This window comes from Gadus macrocephalus, chromosome 14 (genome assembly GCF_031168955.1).
Source record: "Gadus macrocephalus chromosome 14, ASM3116895v1".
Lineage (NCBI taxonomy): Eukaryota > Metazoa > Chordata > Actinopteri > Gadiformes > Gadidae > Gadus > Gadus macrocephalus.
The window spans coordinates 8069416-8083747 of NC_082395.1; the positions used below are offsets into that span (position 1 = coordinate 8069416).

At 43.9% G+C, this 14332-nt stretch overlaps 1 protein-coding gene across 3 annotated transcripts; it reads right to left on the reverse strand.

The window, feature by feature from the left end:
* Positions 1 to 117: 117 nt before the first annotated feature.
* On the reverse strand, positions 118 to 11518 carry znf395a (zinc finger protein 395a). Of its 3 annotated transcripts, XM_060071639.1 has the most exons (11): positions 10823 to 11517; positions 9397 to 9483; positions 8965 to 9274; positions 7663 to 7910; positions 5982 to 6106; positions 5577 to 5779; positions 5092 to 5192; positions 4634 to 4979; positions 4209 to 4298; positions 2905 to 3029; positions 118 to 1949 (listed from the first exon to the last, which is right to left on the reverse strand). In XM_060071639.1, exons 3-11 carry the CDS (start codon positions 9148 to 9150, stop codon positions 1838 to 1840), a joined length of 1536 nt encoding a protein of 511 aa, XP_059927622.1. In that variant the 5' UTR covers positions 9151 to 9274; positions 9397 to 9483; positions 10823 to 11517; the 3' UTR covers positions 118 to 1837. The 3 variants fall into 3 exon arrangements, with proteins under 3 accessions (XP_059927622.1, XP_059927623.1, XP_059927621.1); XM_060071640.1 differs by lacking the exon at positions 9397 to 9483 and having other exon boundaries at positions 5982 to 6088; positions 10823 to 11518; XM_060071638.1 differs by lacking the exon at positions 9397 to 9483.
* Positions 11519 to 14332: the final 2814 nt, after the last annotated feature.

Here is a 14332-nt window from a genome sequence, read left to right on the forward strand (position 1 = left end):
AATAATTAATTATATTCAATAGTTTAACACCAGTTTCCTAAACTGGACAAAAGCAATTTGCTGTGTATAATCGTAACCTTGTGCATCTGTAGCATATTGAAAGAGAAAACGAGTGTCCATTTTTACAAAGTATTTAATAAACATTTCACATGGTTTATAAAAAAAGTGCCTCTAAGATTTATCACTTTTACTTACGATCCATACAAAGCACCTTTAGTATAAAGAACGATATAAATAAAAACATTTATTTCTCTGTGGTCTCATTGGTTTTCCAGAAATGCTTTTTGAAATCTTGTCAACTTTTCAAAAGACAAACATTTTTTCCAAAATACATAAATTAAGGTCCATTTTAAAGGGTCAATACAAGTCTGGGTGATCAAACCATCATCCTGTCTTCACTAAAACATTGGTTAGCAATACAAGGTAATTGTGACCAATGAATTCCTGAAATTGACGTCCTTTAACTATTCTACCTAAAAGCATTTAGTGTGCCACTAATGTAAATCAATGACAAGTGCTACAGTCCCACGCTAAATGATCGTCACCAGAATAGGTACATGGATGTGAGTTTGATCAACCAGACCGGTATTGTCCTTTAACAGTCATGTAGAAAGGCTTTAATGTCAAATAACCCCGCTTTAGTCTGTCTCTTTAGTACTCCTTGTGTTGTGTGACTGAAGTGCTACCTCTTTATGGACAGCAACAGCTCCTCTGAATGAATACTGCATTAGACGCCACGCTACAGTGATGTTCATAACGTGGCTTGGTTTTCAACTGGTTCTCCTACAACAAGGCATAACCAAGTGCAGACAAAAAAAAAATCTGTCCATGAGGAACAGTTGTACGTTTCGGCACCCATTTTGTTAATGTGTTTCTTGCCAAGCATTAATACAAATAAAAAAAGTTGAATCTAATAAGAGTATTGTTTAACACTAGAGATTCCAAAAAAGTGATATTGAATCCTAACATGAATGAGCAAATGAAAGGTTTCAAGCAACTAAAAGTGCAGGTTAAATGAACGACTAACATAACAGGAGCCTATGCTATAGCTTCTCTCACATGAACTTATCTAGGGAAGTCCATGCACCTATATCCCTCTCCCAAGAGATAAATGAGGCTTAAAGAAAAAGGTACATGCTATATTTACCGAAAAATTAAATGTAGACAACTTTTTTGTAAAGGAACAGCTTTACATAAAGACACAATACATATTTCTTTGCAATTGCAAGAATAAAAAAAGCAAATGGGACAGGAAGGGGGTTGGAAGTTACATGATTGTTTTCATGTCAAAGGGACAAAATGTAACTAAACAGACCTAATACCAACAAATGAGAATTGTTGCTTACTAAATACACACTTTGGGGCCTTTATCAGGTAAAATAATGTCGTACTTTAGAGCAACACAGACTTAAAAAACGCTTGGATGATGCACTTTGGAATTAAACGTGCCCATTACAGATTGGAACGGGTTGTGCTTGAAATAGTGTGAATGTTGCTCTCCATAAGGGAGACCCTTGCTGATTCTCTCCAACAGGAGAGGCATTCGGACAGTGTGGGATGGTTTAATACTCAAACATTTAAGAAAGGTCAAATAGCTGCCCTGGTTAACACATCAAAAGCACCGGCGCAAACATCTTTAGATAAAGTACAGATGTAAAGTAAACAATAACGCATCAGACATGAAGAGGAGTACAAAATGACATGACATGATTTCTCTTGTATATTAGAAAAGGAAACAAAGTCACCAGGGAAGGAGTACTGGAAGGAGGGAAGGAGGAGCGGACATCTTAGGGAGGAGGCTGCCTCCTCGTCTTTCTTCTCAACATGGCGGTTTTATTTAGTCCATAAATCGCTGGCAGGCCTTCTTCCAGCGGCAGGCTGTGCACCACTGGTCCCTATGCTCGATGCCGTAAACTTTACGGCACTTTTTGGCCTCACCGCGCACCCGCCTGAGAGAGGGAGGGACGGGGTTAAAAATAACAGTCTTGCAACCTCCTTTATTCCAAATGTATTCAGATATTTCGTACTATCGTTGTCTCATCTCTTGTTTGGTTTGACACGCACACGCACACACACACCATCTATAACAGGCCTATTCAACTAGCGGCCCGCGGGCCGAATACGGCCCTTCTTATTTATTTTATGGCCCGCAAGAGGTTGCCTGCAGACCATAAAAAAAATATATATATATATATTGGAAAATTGTTGCCTGCAAATCAGGTTTGCGTGTAATATAATATATATGACCAGCCAATAAACGCAAAGTATGCTACGGCAACAGGATTACACCCGCTCTGTCTACACCTGCCATTGCCTCAATCAAGCTCACTTTGCATTTTATGCTTGCGGACCACGGAGAAACTCACTTTAGCAAGGCTAACAAAAGCTCCAAGATGTCTCTTTCCAAGCCAAAAAACGTAAGGTTGATGTTGAAAAACGCCAATTCAAAACGATTTGGACTGAAAAATATTTATTTACTTTGCCATCCGCCACAAGTAGTAAACCGGTGTGTTTAGTGTGCAACAAAGCCATTTCCATGATGAAGGAATACAAGGTGAAGAGGCACTACAACTCAAATCACGGCTTGTTTGCTGCCAGTTTTCTCATATGAAAAAACAAGGGTACGTTGCTCCATGACCAGTGAGAAGCTGCATGAGTGTCTCAGGATTGGCCTTACAACGTATGAACTAGGGATGGGCGTGAGGTATCGATTACTTGATCGATTAATTTACATTATAAGTTTTGTATGTGTGGCCCATGAACCACCAGCGGTTTTCCTTTTTGGCCCACTTGTTAAGGAGGTTGAATAGCCCTGATCTATAATGTGCCGTGCCAAGACCAATCCGCTGGACCAAACACAATGACATAACAACATGGCACATGATGTCCTGATTGAGCGCTGACCTGGTGGGCCAGTGGCAGCGGGGAGGGGATGCACTGGTGGGAGTGGTCCTGGCGGGGGCGCTGTGCTGCTGCTGCCACTGCTCTCCCACGCTGACGGAGCGCACTCTGAACGGTTTCACTGCCCCCTGAAGAAGAGAGATGGCCTTTGGTTAGAATTGAGTCCATACCCTACATTCACACTCACCTCACCAGGTCAGAGAGCGTCCGATAAAGCAAGCCAGTGTGCCAAGTTTCATTTGATTTCATATTTTAAATGTTAAGGCTCCCATGGAGAATATTAACTACGGTAATATATTTATTTTTTATTTTTTCATAAGTGTATGTATGTATGTATGCATGTATGCATGTATGCTTGTATGCTTGTATGCATGCATGTATGCATGCATGTATGTGTATATGTATGTATGTAATTACATGCATGAATCATGTTTGTGCACACACCTAAACCAATGCATGTTAAGATTTCATTAACGCCTTTGTCTGATCTTGCTGCAGTGGCAGCTGCCCTGCCCACCTCTTTGTCCACGTGTTGTTTACCTCTCTAAAAAATACCCTGCAGTTACCGCTTGCCTCCAGCAGATGGCAGAGCTCAGAGTGAGCAGGGCAACACAGTTATGGAACATCTGATCAAATAGGCAGGGGGATTGGCTAGATAATATCCAGGACATCCCATCTCAGGGGCAACGGCTACAAATCAGCCTGCTTTCAACAACCAAACACTGTTTCCTTGGTGGACAACACCAGGCCAACAACCCCTCTGTGAGAGAGGATATCTTTGCACGGTCAACCACTGTTTTTACATGCTTGCTGGAATGCTCTGCAGTGAATGTAAGTTGTGGCCGAATGATTTCGAAAATAACGATGGGATGAACAAAAGCCGCTTTGTTCATGGGTGTGTGCGTATTACCCAATATTTGGACACGTTTTTGAGGTCAAATGTAATGCCATTGTATTTTGTAGTTGGAGGCACAGCTCGACCCTAGGCGATTCAGGGACACTCGTCTATATTAGCAGGTGCACTACGAGTTTACCCTTACTACTGCATGCTGAAGCCTGTCAATTGGCCAGTACAACCACAGTATTATAAAAAGGTGCAATACATATGTATCGCTTGTTTTGGTTTCAGCTTCTCGGCTCAACAGTTCTGGGTTGGATATTCTGGCGGCTTTGACAGCTTGTTATTTTTGACAGCTTTTTATGGTCCCCATTGCTCCAACAAGACCTGCCAGCCTGCATGTCTCTTCGCCATGGGCTCCTTTCTGGGTTCAGGACGCACCCCCTGGGGGACAAAGGAGCAGGCTTACCTGTTTGCTCTGCAGGCTACTGGCGTTGGTCCAACAATGGGAGGCTGAGCTGCATGACGCCGGAGTCACCTCGAGGGGAGGGGGAGGGGCCTAAGGGAAACCCATCAAAACACACCCATAAATCGCTGCATGCCTTGTTTGTGGAAGGCAGGGGAGGAGGGGTGGCTGTTTTCCTTTATCACATGATGGCATGCGCTTATAGTCGCAAATCCACACACGATCAGGCGTTTCATTTAGCTTTTATTTGTTCTTGTTTTGTTTTATCTCTGGTATCCCACCATTATACACGGAAATAATTTCTAGATAGCCTTGTGATGCAAGCATCGATATCTTGAGAAAACCTTGATAGAAGTATTGAATGGTTCCAACATTTAACTGGAAAAAGATAATTAGACCATGGCTCAGTAGAAGGCGGTCCGGCCTACCTGATAGGAGTGTTCTGACTGGACTTGCCAGGGGCTTCTGCCAGACCCGGACGGGGCCGACTTGCTCAGAAGACTGGCCTGTTGGCACTCGTCCCCCGGCTCGCCGGCGGACGGGGCCCCGTCTCCCAGGGGAGGGGGGCAAGGATGGGGGGAGGCCAGGGAAGGGGGGTGAGGATGGGGGGAGGCCGGGGGAGGGGAGGAGGGGGCCGGCCAGGGCACTGGAGACACGGGGCTGAGGCTGAGGTGGGACGGCGTCGGGGGCTGGCCCGGTGGCTCCTTCTGGTGGATCTCTGTGTAGTAGAAGTCCTCCTCGCTGCGGGAGCAACGCTCGTGCTCCCCGCCGGACCTGAGCAGCAGCAGACGCGACCGCGTTAGATAAGAGGGTCGGAGAGCGGCGACGCGACACATGGTCGCGCACAGATCCGACCGCATTTGAAGTGAGTGGGGGAGTGTCTCACCCGAGGTGCAGCGTGCGCACATGCCGCTTGATGCCCACCACAGACGTGAGGATCTTCCCACAGGTGGGCCACAGACACCTGTAGGCCACCTTCATGGAGTTCTGTTGGACAACAGCGAGGGTAGGGATGTAAGAAATCAGAACAATTACGTTTGAATACACGGCCCAACGTAATTTGAACTGCATCATCATGAAGTGTGCACTATGCTGCCTAACATTTCACCTTCCCCTTTGATGTTGACGTCTATATCGGGCGCTCATTGATGCAAAACGTGCGGGGTCTACAGGGCCAGCAATGACTGTGAATCAGCCACGGTTATAGACTCTTTAATGAAATAACCTATAATACTTTTGTCATCGTTTATGATTTGCTTGGCGGGAAGTTATTTACTAGAGTACATGTTTGCACCCCTAGAGAGGAGGTAATCAATATAATAATAGAGTCCATGATAGGCTTGCGCTTCGATTTCTCTCTCGTCTCCGTACCTTGCGTTTCCTCGGTGCCGGCTCCTCAAATAGAACCTGCTCCAGCTCCATGTCCAATCCCTCGTCAGAGGGTGTGGCTAGGCCACTATCAGCCTCTATGATTGGTGGGGAGGGGGCAGGGCTTCCGTTGCTATGGCCAACGCTCCAGTAGCCGCTGCTGCCACTGTCCGAGAGTTCCCCGCCAGCACACTCCATGCCGAGAGCTGATTTTCATGCAACACAAACCCATCCAACCACACACACACACACACACACACAAACACACACAAAAACAGACACTAAGACCATATGCATTTTCTACAATTATCATAATACTCATGGATTGCTACTAAACTTACAAATGCGACTGTTGACACACTCCTTATATTACGGCTACTGCTATAACTACTACGACCCTGAGCTTACCTGCTGGTGTGTCCATTTGTTTGGGGCTGTGAAGCAGAGGACTGAAGGACAGGCTTGTAAGGACCATGGCTGCCATCATCTCATCCATATCCACCTCCTCTGCAGTTCTATGGTTGGAGGAAAGACTGCAAAACTGTTAGCATTCAGTCGGTAACCAAAGAGAGAGAAACAGAAAGCTATGCCGTTGTTTGTTGTGGCAGGCTGGATGGTAAGAACACGTCGGCTTGGCACAACCACATTTCATTTTAGAAGCATCGATGCTGACCGTTAAAATAGACACAAGGGATATGAATGACTCAAATTGTTCAGTCAAATAATCAGCTGCTGGTATGAAAGTATAATAGAATATTCGATGCGGGGTGACATTCACAAATCCATGGCTCATCGGCCAAAAATCCCTTCAACACACCCTGCTCCATGTTGAATAAAAACATTTTGCACACTACTGATTTGAGTTTCCCTGTATTAAGTCATTAGCACTTTAAGAGGAATATAGTTTCTGTCTCTGATTAGCAGTTATGGCTAAGTACACACATTCTTTACCAAAGTACAGATAGTAAGATAGTAGTGTAAAAAAATCACTCTGGTAAAAGTTAGTACTGATTCAACTTCTTTACTGTGAACATGTACAGGCTCTGAAATGTACTCAAAGTAAAAAGTAGCCCTCTCACATTTCTACCTGAAGTTTCTGGCCCAAGCTAACTGAACCTCACGTCAAATTAATATCACCCGAACCATTTTCCCTTTCCCCTTACATTAACTTCACTCCAATGTGCAAATCGGTTTTCAATGTCAGCAGCAGAACTGAAAACGAGAACGAATGTCTAATTCAGCCTAAAAAATTCCCTCGTCTCAACAGGACTGTTCCATCCATCCTCACTTGCTACGCTACTGGATCTCCCATCCAACGCCATCTAAACTAAACGTAAGACGCCCGTTCTGAAAATGTAAGGAGAAGAAACTACAGATATTTGTGTTGAAATGTAAGTAACAACACAAATATAAGTAAGTAAAGTATAGATACCTGAAAACTGAACCAATGAGTATTTATACTTTGTTACTGCCCACCTCTGCTGATTAGAACTGTCAATCTATCGCGGGTTGTTTACCTTTGAGCTGCTGTTTCTGTTCTGTCTACCATTCAAGCAGAGAACCAAACTATCTGACATGGTTACACTGGGTTACACAGGGATATAGATAAGTGTTATGGCTTATGTGTTTACATGTTAAACACGCAATGGCTAATGTGTGTAATTACTGTTTATTCATATATATATGTTGTATCCGTTTTCCCTGAGAACCACCAAATTGTACTCTAGTAGACGTTGTTAAACCAGAGCTACCCTCTGTGGTTCTCTGACTGGAGTCACGCACCCATAGCGTTCGCCAGCTCTATTCTGCACATTTGCAGAGGCCCTAGATCTCTATTTACTTGTCAAAAGTTCCACCTGTGCCCAGGTGGAACTTTTGCGGGACTTCGATATTAGTTAGCCTTTACCAACAGAATAGGCCAGCACAAACTAACTACGTAACCTCAACACAATGCGCTGTTGAATGACGTCAGACTCTCTCCCTGTTCCACACTCATTAGCGTAATGTTGGTGCCGTTTGATTGGGTTGCAAGTTCCACTCCAAATCATGACCCTGCGGTTATCTCAGGTGCGCCAGCGGCTTCTCTCACCTCCTGGGGACATCGATGCATGAGGAGACTGTGCGGGCTCCGTCCCCGGGATGGGCGGGGCCGGGGCAGGCGGAGGTGGAGGGGGACGGAGACGGGAAGAGGTGGGCGGAGGGCGAGGTCCACACGTCCTCCGTCTTCCTCAGGATGTGCCGGGCCTGGTCGGGCAGGAACACGGACACCTGGTTGTCCATGTGGTTGTGCTGCTCCACCACGCCGGGGCACTCGCGACTGCCACAGTGCACATACACCTGGGATGGAGAAGGGGGGGGGGGAGGGGGTAAGCTGGCAGCATGCTATCGTTTTATTTCAGCTGGCCGAGGCTAAAGTCCTTCTCAGTTTCATGATCAATGAAGTTTCGGTTTGGGTGCCGACTCTTCCAGTATTTACGAGTGGCAGGAAATCCCCATAAAGTTCACTATGGCAAATATATGTACACCATAGCATATATACACTATAGGATATAGAGAGATATAGATATAGATACTGTTCAATCTCATTCAGTCCCAATCTCAGCGAGTTTTCGTTTGCTCGTTTTGTAGGAGCTTTTTTGTTTTTAGCACCATGGACAAAAAAGTCCTTGATAGATTCTACAAAGTTATAATTATCATCACATTGGAGCTGTATTGTATGCATCCTACGTACGTCACACCCAAAAAGCGGCACTGTAAAAAAACAAAACAAAAAAAAAAGATACCAGACTTTTAAACTGATATTAAATGTGTGTTTTCAATACACCACCACACATCAGCACTGTGCTGCTATAAGCCAAGTGGGGAGTCCCAGGGGAGTTACCCAGCCGCGAGGTTTGTTGGGTAACAAACCTCTTTTGAGTTTCTCCACAACGTCATGATTGTGCAGCGGCCAATGCTTTAGTTTTATCATTTCAATATATCCAGCTCCAAAAGGTTTCCTCTTGCAATATTTTTGTGATGGTTTAAGATGGTAACGTATGGGTAATGCAGCGCCATGTTTACGTACTGGTTTGCACCCCTAAATAAGACGAGACACCATGTTTCATTTGAAATCCCGCCTTTTTTTGCATTGCTGTCATCTGCAGCGATGTCAACTTTTACTAAGTTACAAAGTCTTGGAGGTGAAGCATGTGCCGAAAAATAAGTTTGGCGAGGCTTGTGTTTGTGTGTTTCCTCCTCAATCAGGTTCTTTGGTTCTACCAACTATGCTAAACTTTTTTTGTAGTATGCTGACTGCTTTAGTCTACATGAAGCTAAAAGAATAGCTGTGCAGTGTGGACATGTGTAGTATATATACAGACAGACAGACTGACTGACAAGACAGTCTCACCTTTTGTCCGGGGTGCAGCTTTATCTTCCCCACGGCTGTGGCTGGTACCGGCCGCGTTGTCATGGTGACCGGGCTAACGCCTCCTCCTCCTCCTCGCTCCTGGTGGTCACCTCCCTCCGACGGACAGGTGCTGCTCACTAGCGCCCCTAGTGGTGAGCGCTTCCCCAATCGGATCTTGGGCAGCATAGCTGTCTATCTAGCCAGGAAGTCGGTCTTGTTTGTTTGTTGGGTCGGTTGGTTCGTGCTGTTGATGAAACAGCGCCCTGCTAAAGATTCTAATTATCACGCGGCAGATGGAGCCACAATGTTTCTGGAAGAAAGAAGGGGAACACACTGGTCAGGTTGGCGACTCATTGATGGCTTTTGAATGACACTCTTTTTTTCCACACCCTTGCATCATGTATTTCTTGTTGACATGAACCAAAACAATACTCTGGGTATGGTCGCGTGCACCGAGTAGTCTTTTCCCTAAATGAGGGGTGAAATTCAAGCCACACGGACAGTGTTGGGACTCTGGTTCTACGGAAAACAAAACAATAATTTACAGTTAGGCCCAAGGGGGTCGGGATCTGGTGGGCTGAGTGCCCCTATCCTGTTACCCATTAGGAGCATAGAGACTTGATGGGGTGGGATTAGATGGGGGGGGGGGGGGGGTAGAGAAAGAGGGAGAGGGGAGACAAAGGTTGAGCGAGAGACATTAAAGTGAAAGGGATGGCAGTGAGGGCTTGGGTTCCCCTGCGACCCCTCCCCCATTTACACACACCCCCTTTGAAAGTTCCAGTAGGGAGTGAGTAACACAGCTGGTACGCATGGCAACAAACTCCATGTTTATGCATTAGTTCTAACTTCTAAAGACAGTATATGACACACTTTCTTCCGCTATATTACATTTACAACATAATCGTTTTCCATTTTTATCTTAATTGATTATCTCGCTTCATGCAGCCTCCCAACTATTTGCCAAGAATGAAAAAGAAAATCCGAGATAAATTATGATAATTTATTTTATTTTTTTACTGTATTCCATAACGCGATATTATAAATCGGCCAATAAACCCATGAACAACGTATTACATTTGTTGAGAATACTGAAGTCGGTGTTGTGACGGACCAGCAACTGCAATGGGTAACTTGGCTTGTCCTTTGGATAAACAACTCCAGTGGGCGGGTTTACCCCCTAGCGGCCAACTCTGAAATACCGCATGCCAGTACTGATGGCTACTGTCCATTGTGTTTCTCTTTACAACAAAGTGAGAGGCCACAAAGAAATGTCACATAATCGGCATGCATGACACAAAATCAAGTCACAAGCAGCCGACATGTATTGAACAGTAAATTTACGATATGTGTGTTGCATGATCTTGAAGTATATATTTTTCTATAAAGTTGACTAAATATTGTTGTTTGAACAAATGCACATGCAGAAAATATAGATCTGTAGATCTAAACCTGCAAACGTACACATCAAACTGAGCAATATCTGAAATATTGTTAAAAAACATAACTCATATAATAGGCTAATAGCTTACCTGAATAGATACATTATTTGATACAAATTATTTTGCGAGGCTACATCATTAGTTGATTGTTAGTAGGCTGTAAAGTCTGTCAATGTGGTCACAGGGCCTCTCAAAATACTTTGGCTTGAGAGGACAACGCATGGTCGTTCCTTTTCTTGAGTAACGTTAGCGTTAAAATACCCTAAGCTAGTAAATATGGCGTTTCAAAAGGTCGACTCTCTCCTTCGCTCGAATACATATCGCAGTGTTCCGCCAGCTTTTCGACGATATAAACCAGAAGAAGCATAGAATTATACAGAAAAACAACCCAAAAGTTCCAATGCATTTCGTCCACTCACCTCTGTCAATGCGTGCACACACCCCCTTCAAGACTCGCTGTGACCGGCTGCAACTTGAAATGCTGCTTGGTTTCTGCGCCCGGAGATGTTGGCAGAAAGGAGGAAATAAAACCCGGAGCAGATTTCCACGGCGGAACTGAACGACTTGCTATCTTATCATAAAGTAAAGGCTTTCTACACGATAACTCGCGAGCAACAGTATGTCGAAAATTGACGGATTGAGATGTTCATAACAGAACTAATATTATTATTAGTCGTTCTCTTATTCTTGCAATGTTCTTCGGTTCGGTGAACAGCATTGTGAGCTTCTCCTGTCCGCGTTTTCAAGTATGTCTATCCTCAACGGTTTGCAGTACTTGTAGTAAACAAGTGACCATGTGGGAAGGATATCAGCGCTCATTGGTTGTTTCCAGGCTTCCAGCTCACACACCCCAAAAATATAACTTGTTTACAGAGTTGAGGTTGCAGAAAGCCCACAATAACCATGCTGCAAGTTAAAATAAATTGGCATCACTGGCCATGATGAAGTTGTTTTTTCGTAATGTGAATGATAATAACACAATACAAATGCACGGATAGTATAAGGTCGTCGTAAACGCCGTTTCTGTACGACCCAACCTTGCACCTTATTGTCTATTGTACACACATCTTGCGTTCTGATTCCACAACATACTCCGAGGGGAAAAAACGCATATCTTCAGGGACAGACTCACGACTACTCACTACCAGTCAAATAACGCCCCTTTTCACATACGGTTCTCCCGTGCAGTACGTGCAAAAATGAAAGAGCTACCCTTCCCGGGGAAGTACCAATACTCGTAAGCGCATTTAAACAGCATGTGGTTACCGGTTGGGAAGTGCTTTATGTCAAACAAAATGGAAGGTCGACATGTTTCAAATACAGCTGGAACCACGTGTCCCGGGCAGCTAGGCTGTACTGTTTTACTTCACTCGTTCCACTTCACAAAAACATACTGTGACAAAAGTGTAAAGAATCAGTCCACTAGATCTAAATCTCTTGAGTCGCCTTTATGTCCATTATGGCGAGACGGATCATCAATTTACCTTTACATTAGGCACATCGATTATATATATTTTTGTGACATTCTGTCTAGTTTGTGTTAACACAATTATGATACCACATAAATACAACTTTTTAATGATTGATTAAAAGATCACTATACAGTCATTAAAAATCATTTTTGAATAATTAGAATCTAGCCACGATGGTCAATGGGTTAGCAGGTGTAGGTCCACATGCATGTCTGTATCGCAGAACTGAGACCTGCCGTTTATCAGTGGGTATCTTCATGAATTTCTGAGGTCATAACTTGATACTCCAACAGTTATCCTTTCCGCTTGCTCAGCTAGCCTATATGCATTTGGGCAATAATTAATAAGCCTGATTCTCTCCCATTGCTGAATTAATGGACCACAAAAGAGCCCATGTCTGTCTCCTCTCCATCACAAAACATTGGTAAATCCCATCCCCATAACGCTCTGCTCTCGATTGGTTCTCAAGGGCATGTCATAACCAGCATCATGAATAAGAGTAGTCTGTAGCCTAATGTAAATTAGGTCGAAAGGTATTTTTATCAATAATTATAAATCTTCTGATCATGACATTTTGTTTTGAGATGTACAATGAGACATGACATTATAATTGTCCATTGTCTGCTCCATTTTAAACTTTTTATGTATTTTGGTACAGGCAAAATGTATTGTATTTAGTTAGATCCTCGGAGGAAATGGGGCAGACACCACCACCTGCTGGTATGCTGTTATTTCCTCTGAAGCATCCTCCGAACGTAGGTACTAGGTAGGCTACTAGTTGGCCGTTTGCGGTAGTCAAGCGGTGTGTTCCTGTTCAACTCTTCGGCCACACAGGCGACGCAACAATCGGCCTTTGTCAAGGCAAGTTCTTTTAAGTCGGGTTGGTGTGTCAATGACTTTAAGCACAATATTTCGGTTGTCTGACGGTCAGCAAAGATGTCGTTCTGACTTGCGTCAGGGTTTATTGAAACGTGCGTTTCTGCACGCCTTCCTGTGTTGAGTCACCCTCTGTGGCCTTTAGCCAATGCTTGGCACGTAGGCTACCACAACTGCTCACCCACATTCTACTCACAAGCAAGTGACAACTGATTTCAACATCTGATGAACTCATCCAATGAACGTCTGAAAGTTTTAAATCGTCTCAACCACAAAGCGGAGGTCAGAGTTAATACACTCGTATCGTATTTTCTCGATTTTTAAACCTCTTCCTCTCAGAGTTTGAGATTGAAACAAATGGTTGAAACTAAACCGGTTTGTTGGTAGCAAGGTTTTTTTTTGTTGCATAGATCAACATGATAATGTATCAATTCAAGGGCCATTCAATCTTGTTTGGAGTGGCCGATGGATTTATTGTTTGTAACATCAATTGTAGGTAGTTTATAATTTAAGTAATAAATGATCAATATACCTGGCTGGAACAATATTTCAAATGGAATGTAGTGTAATGTACAGTAAATGCCCCATATCACAGTTACAAATTATAACATTTATTTCACAATGTAGGTCAAGTTAGTTTTGAATAACCAAGTACACAAATATTCCTGTTTGCAGCTTGGCAGAGGAGCACATACAAAATATAGCATTTGGGACTTTTATCATTCCGATAAAACGACCCATGGTCCTATTTAGATGTAACAAGATGTTTGTTTTAACTAGGATGTAGACATGGTAACAGTTATAACTATAACTTGAACTTTCAAAACCTTGTAGTTGTTTGGATTCATACATTTCCCCATAGATCTTCCTGCTCGAGAACAGAAACACGAGAGGAAGCTCTTTCCCTTATGTCCAAACTGTCTTTGAATCAAAGGTGCATCGCCTCCTACTGCAGGGCTGGTTGTAATACAACAGAGTGTTCTGGAAGGAGTCGCCCTTCCCAGCCTCAGGGGCCCAGCAGTGCAGGCTGGCCGGGCTACTCCGCCCTCTGCCTCTGGGGGTCAGTCAGGTGTTGAAAAAGGGGACAGGGCCCCGGATGTTTCCTTACTGTTCATCCCCTGACTTGTACTCCGTAACTTGGCTAGCAGCTGACCAGCTGGTGTGTTCAGGTCTCCAACCTGATCGTCACCCCCCTCTGAAAGGAAAATAACATGAGATAACTTTATTAATACCGTAACGGGAATTCATGTGTTTATTCAAGTTGTATATTACCTATTATGAGCAGATTGAACTACTTTCTACTTACTATATTACAGCTGCATTTTGTTTTCTATGCACACACACACCTTATCTCCTCCTTCATCTGCCTTACACAATCACTCAACAGATCACTGAAAGACAGCAGTGGGCCCTATGACCTCGGAGGATGTCGAGTGGTTAGGGTGTTTGACTCCCAGACGAAAGAGACGAAAAAGATTCATCCACAGCCTAACCTGAAGCCGTTCTTGAGCAAGATATCTTACCGCTACTTGCTCCTCAATTGCATTAATTTGAATTCATCGTCTAACCCCTACATAACTG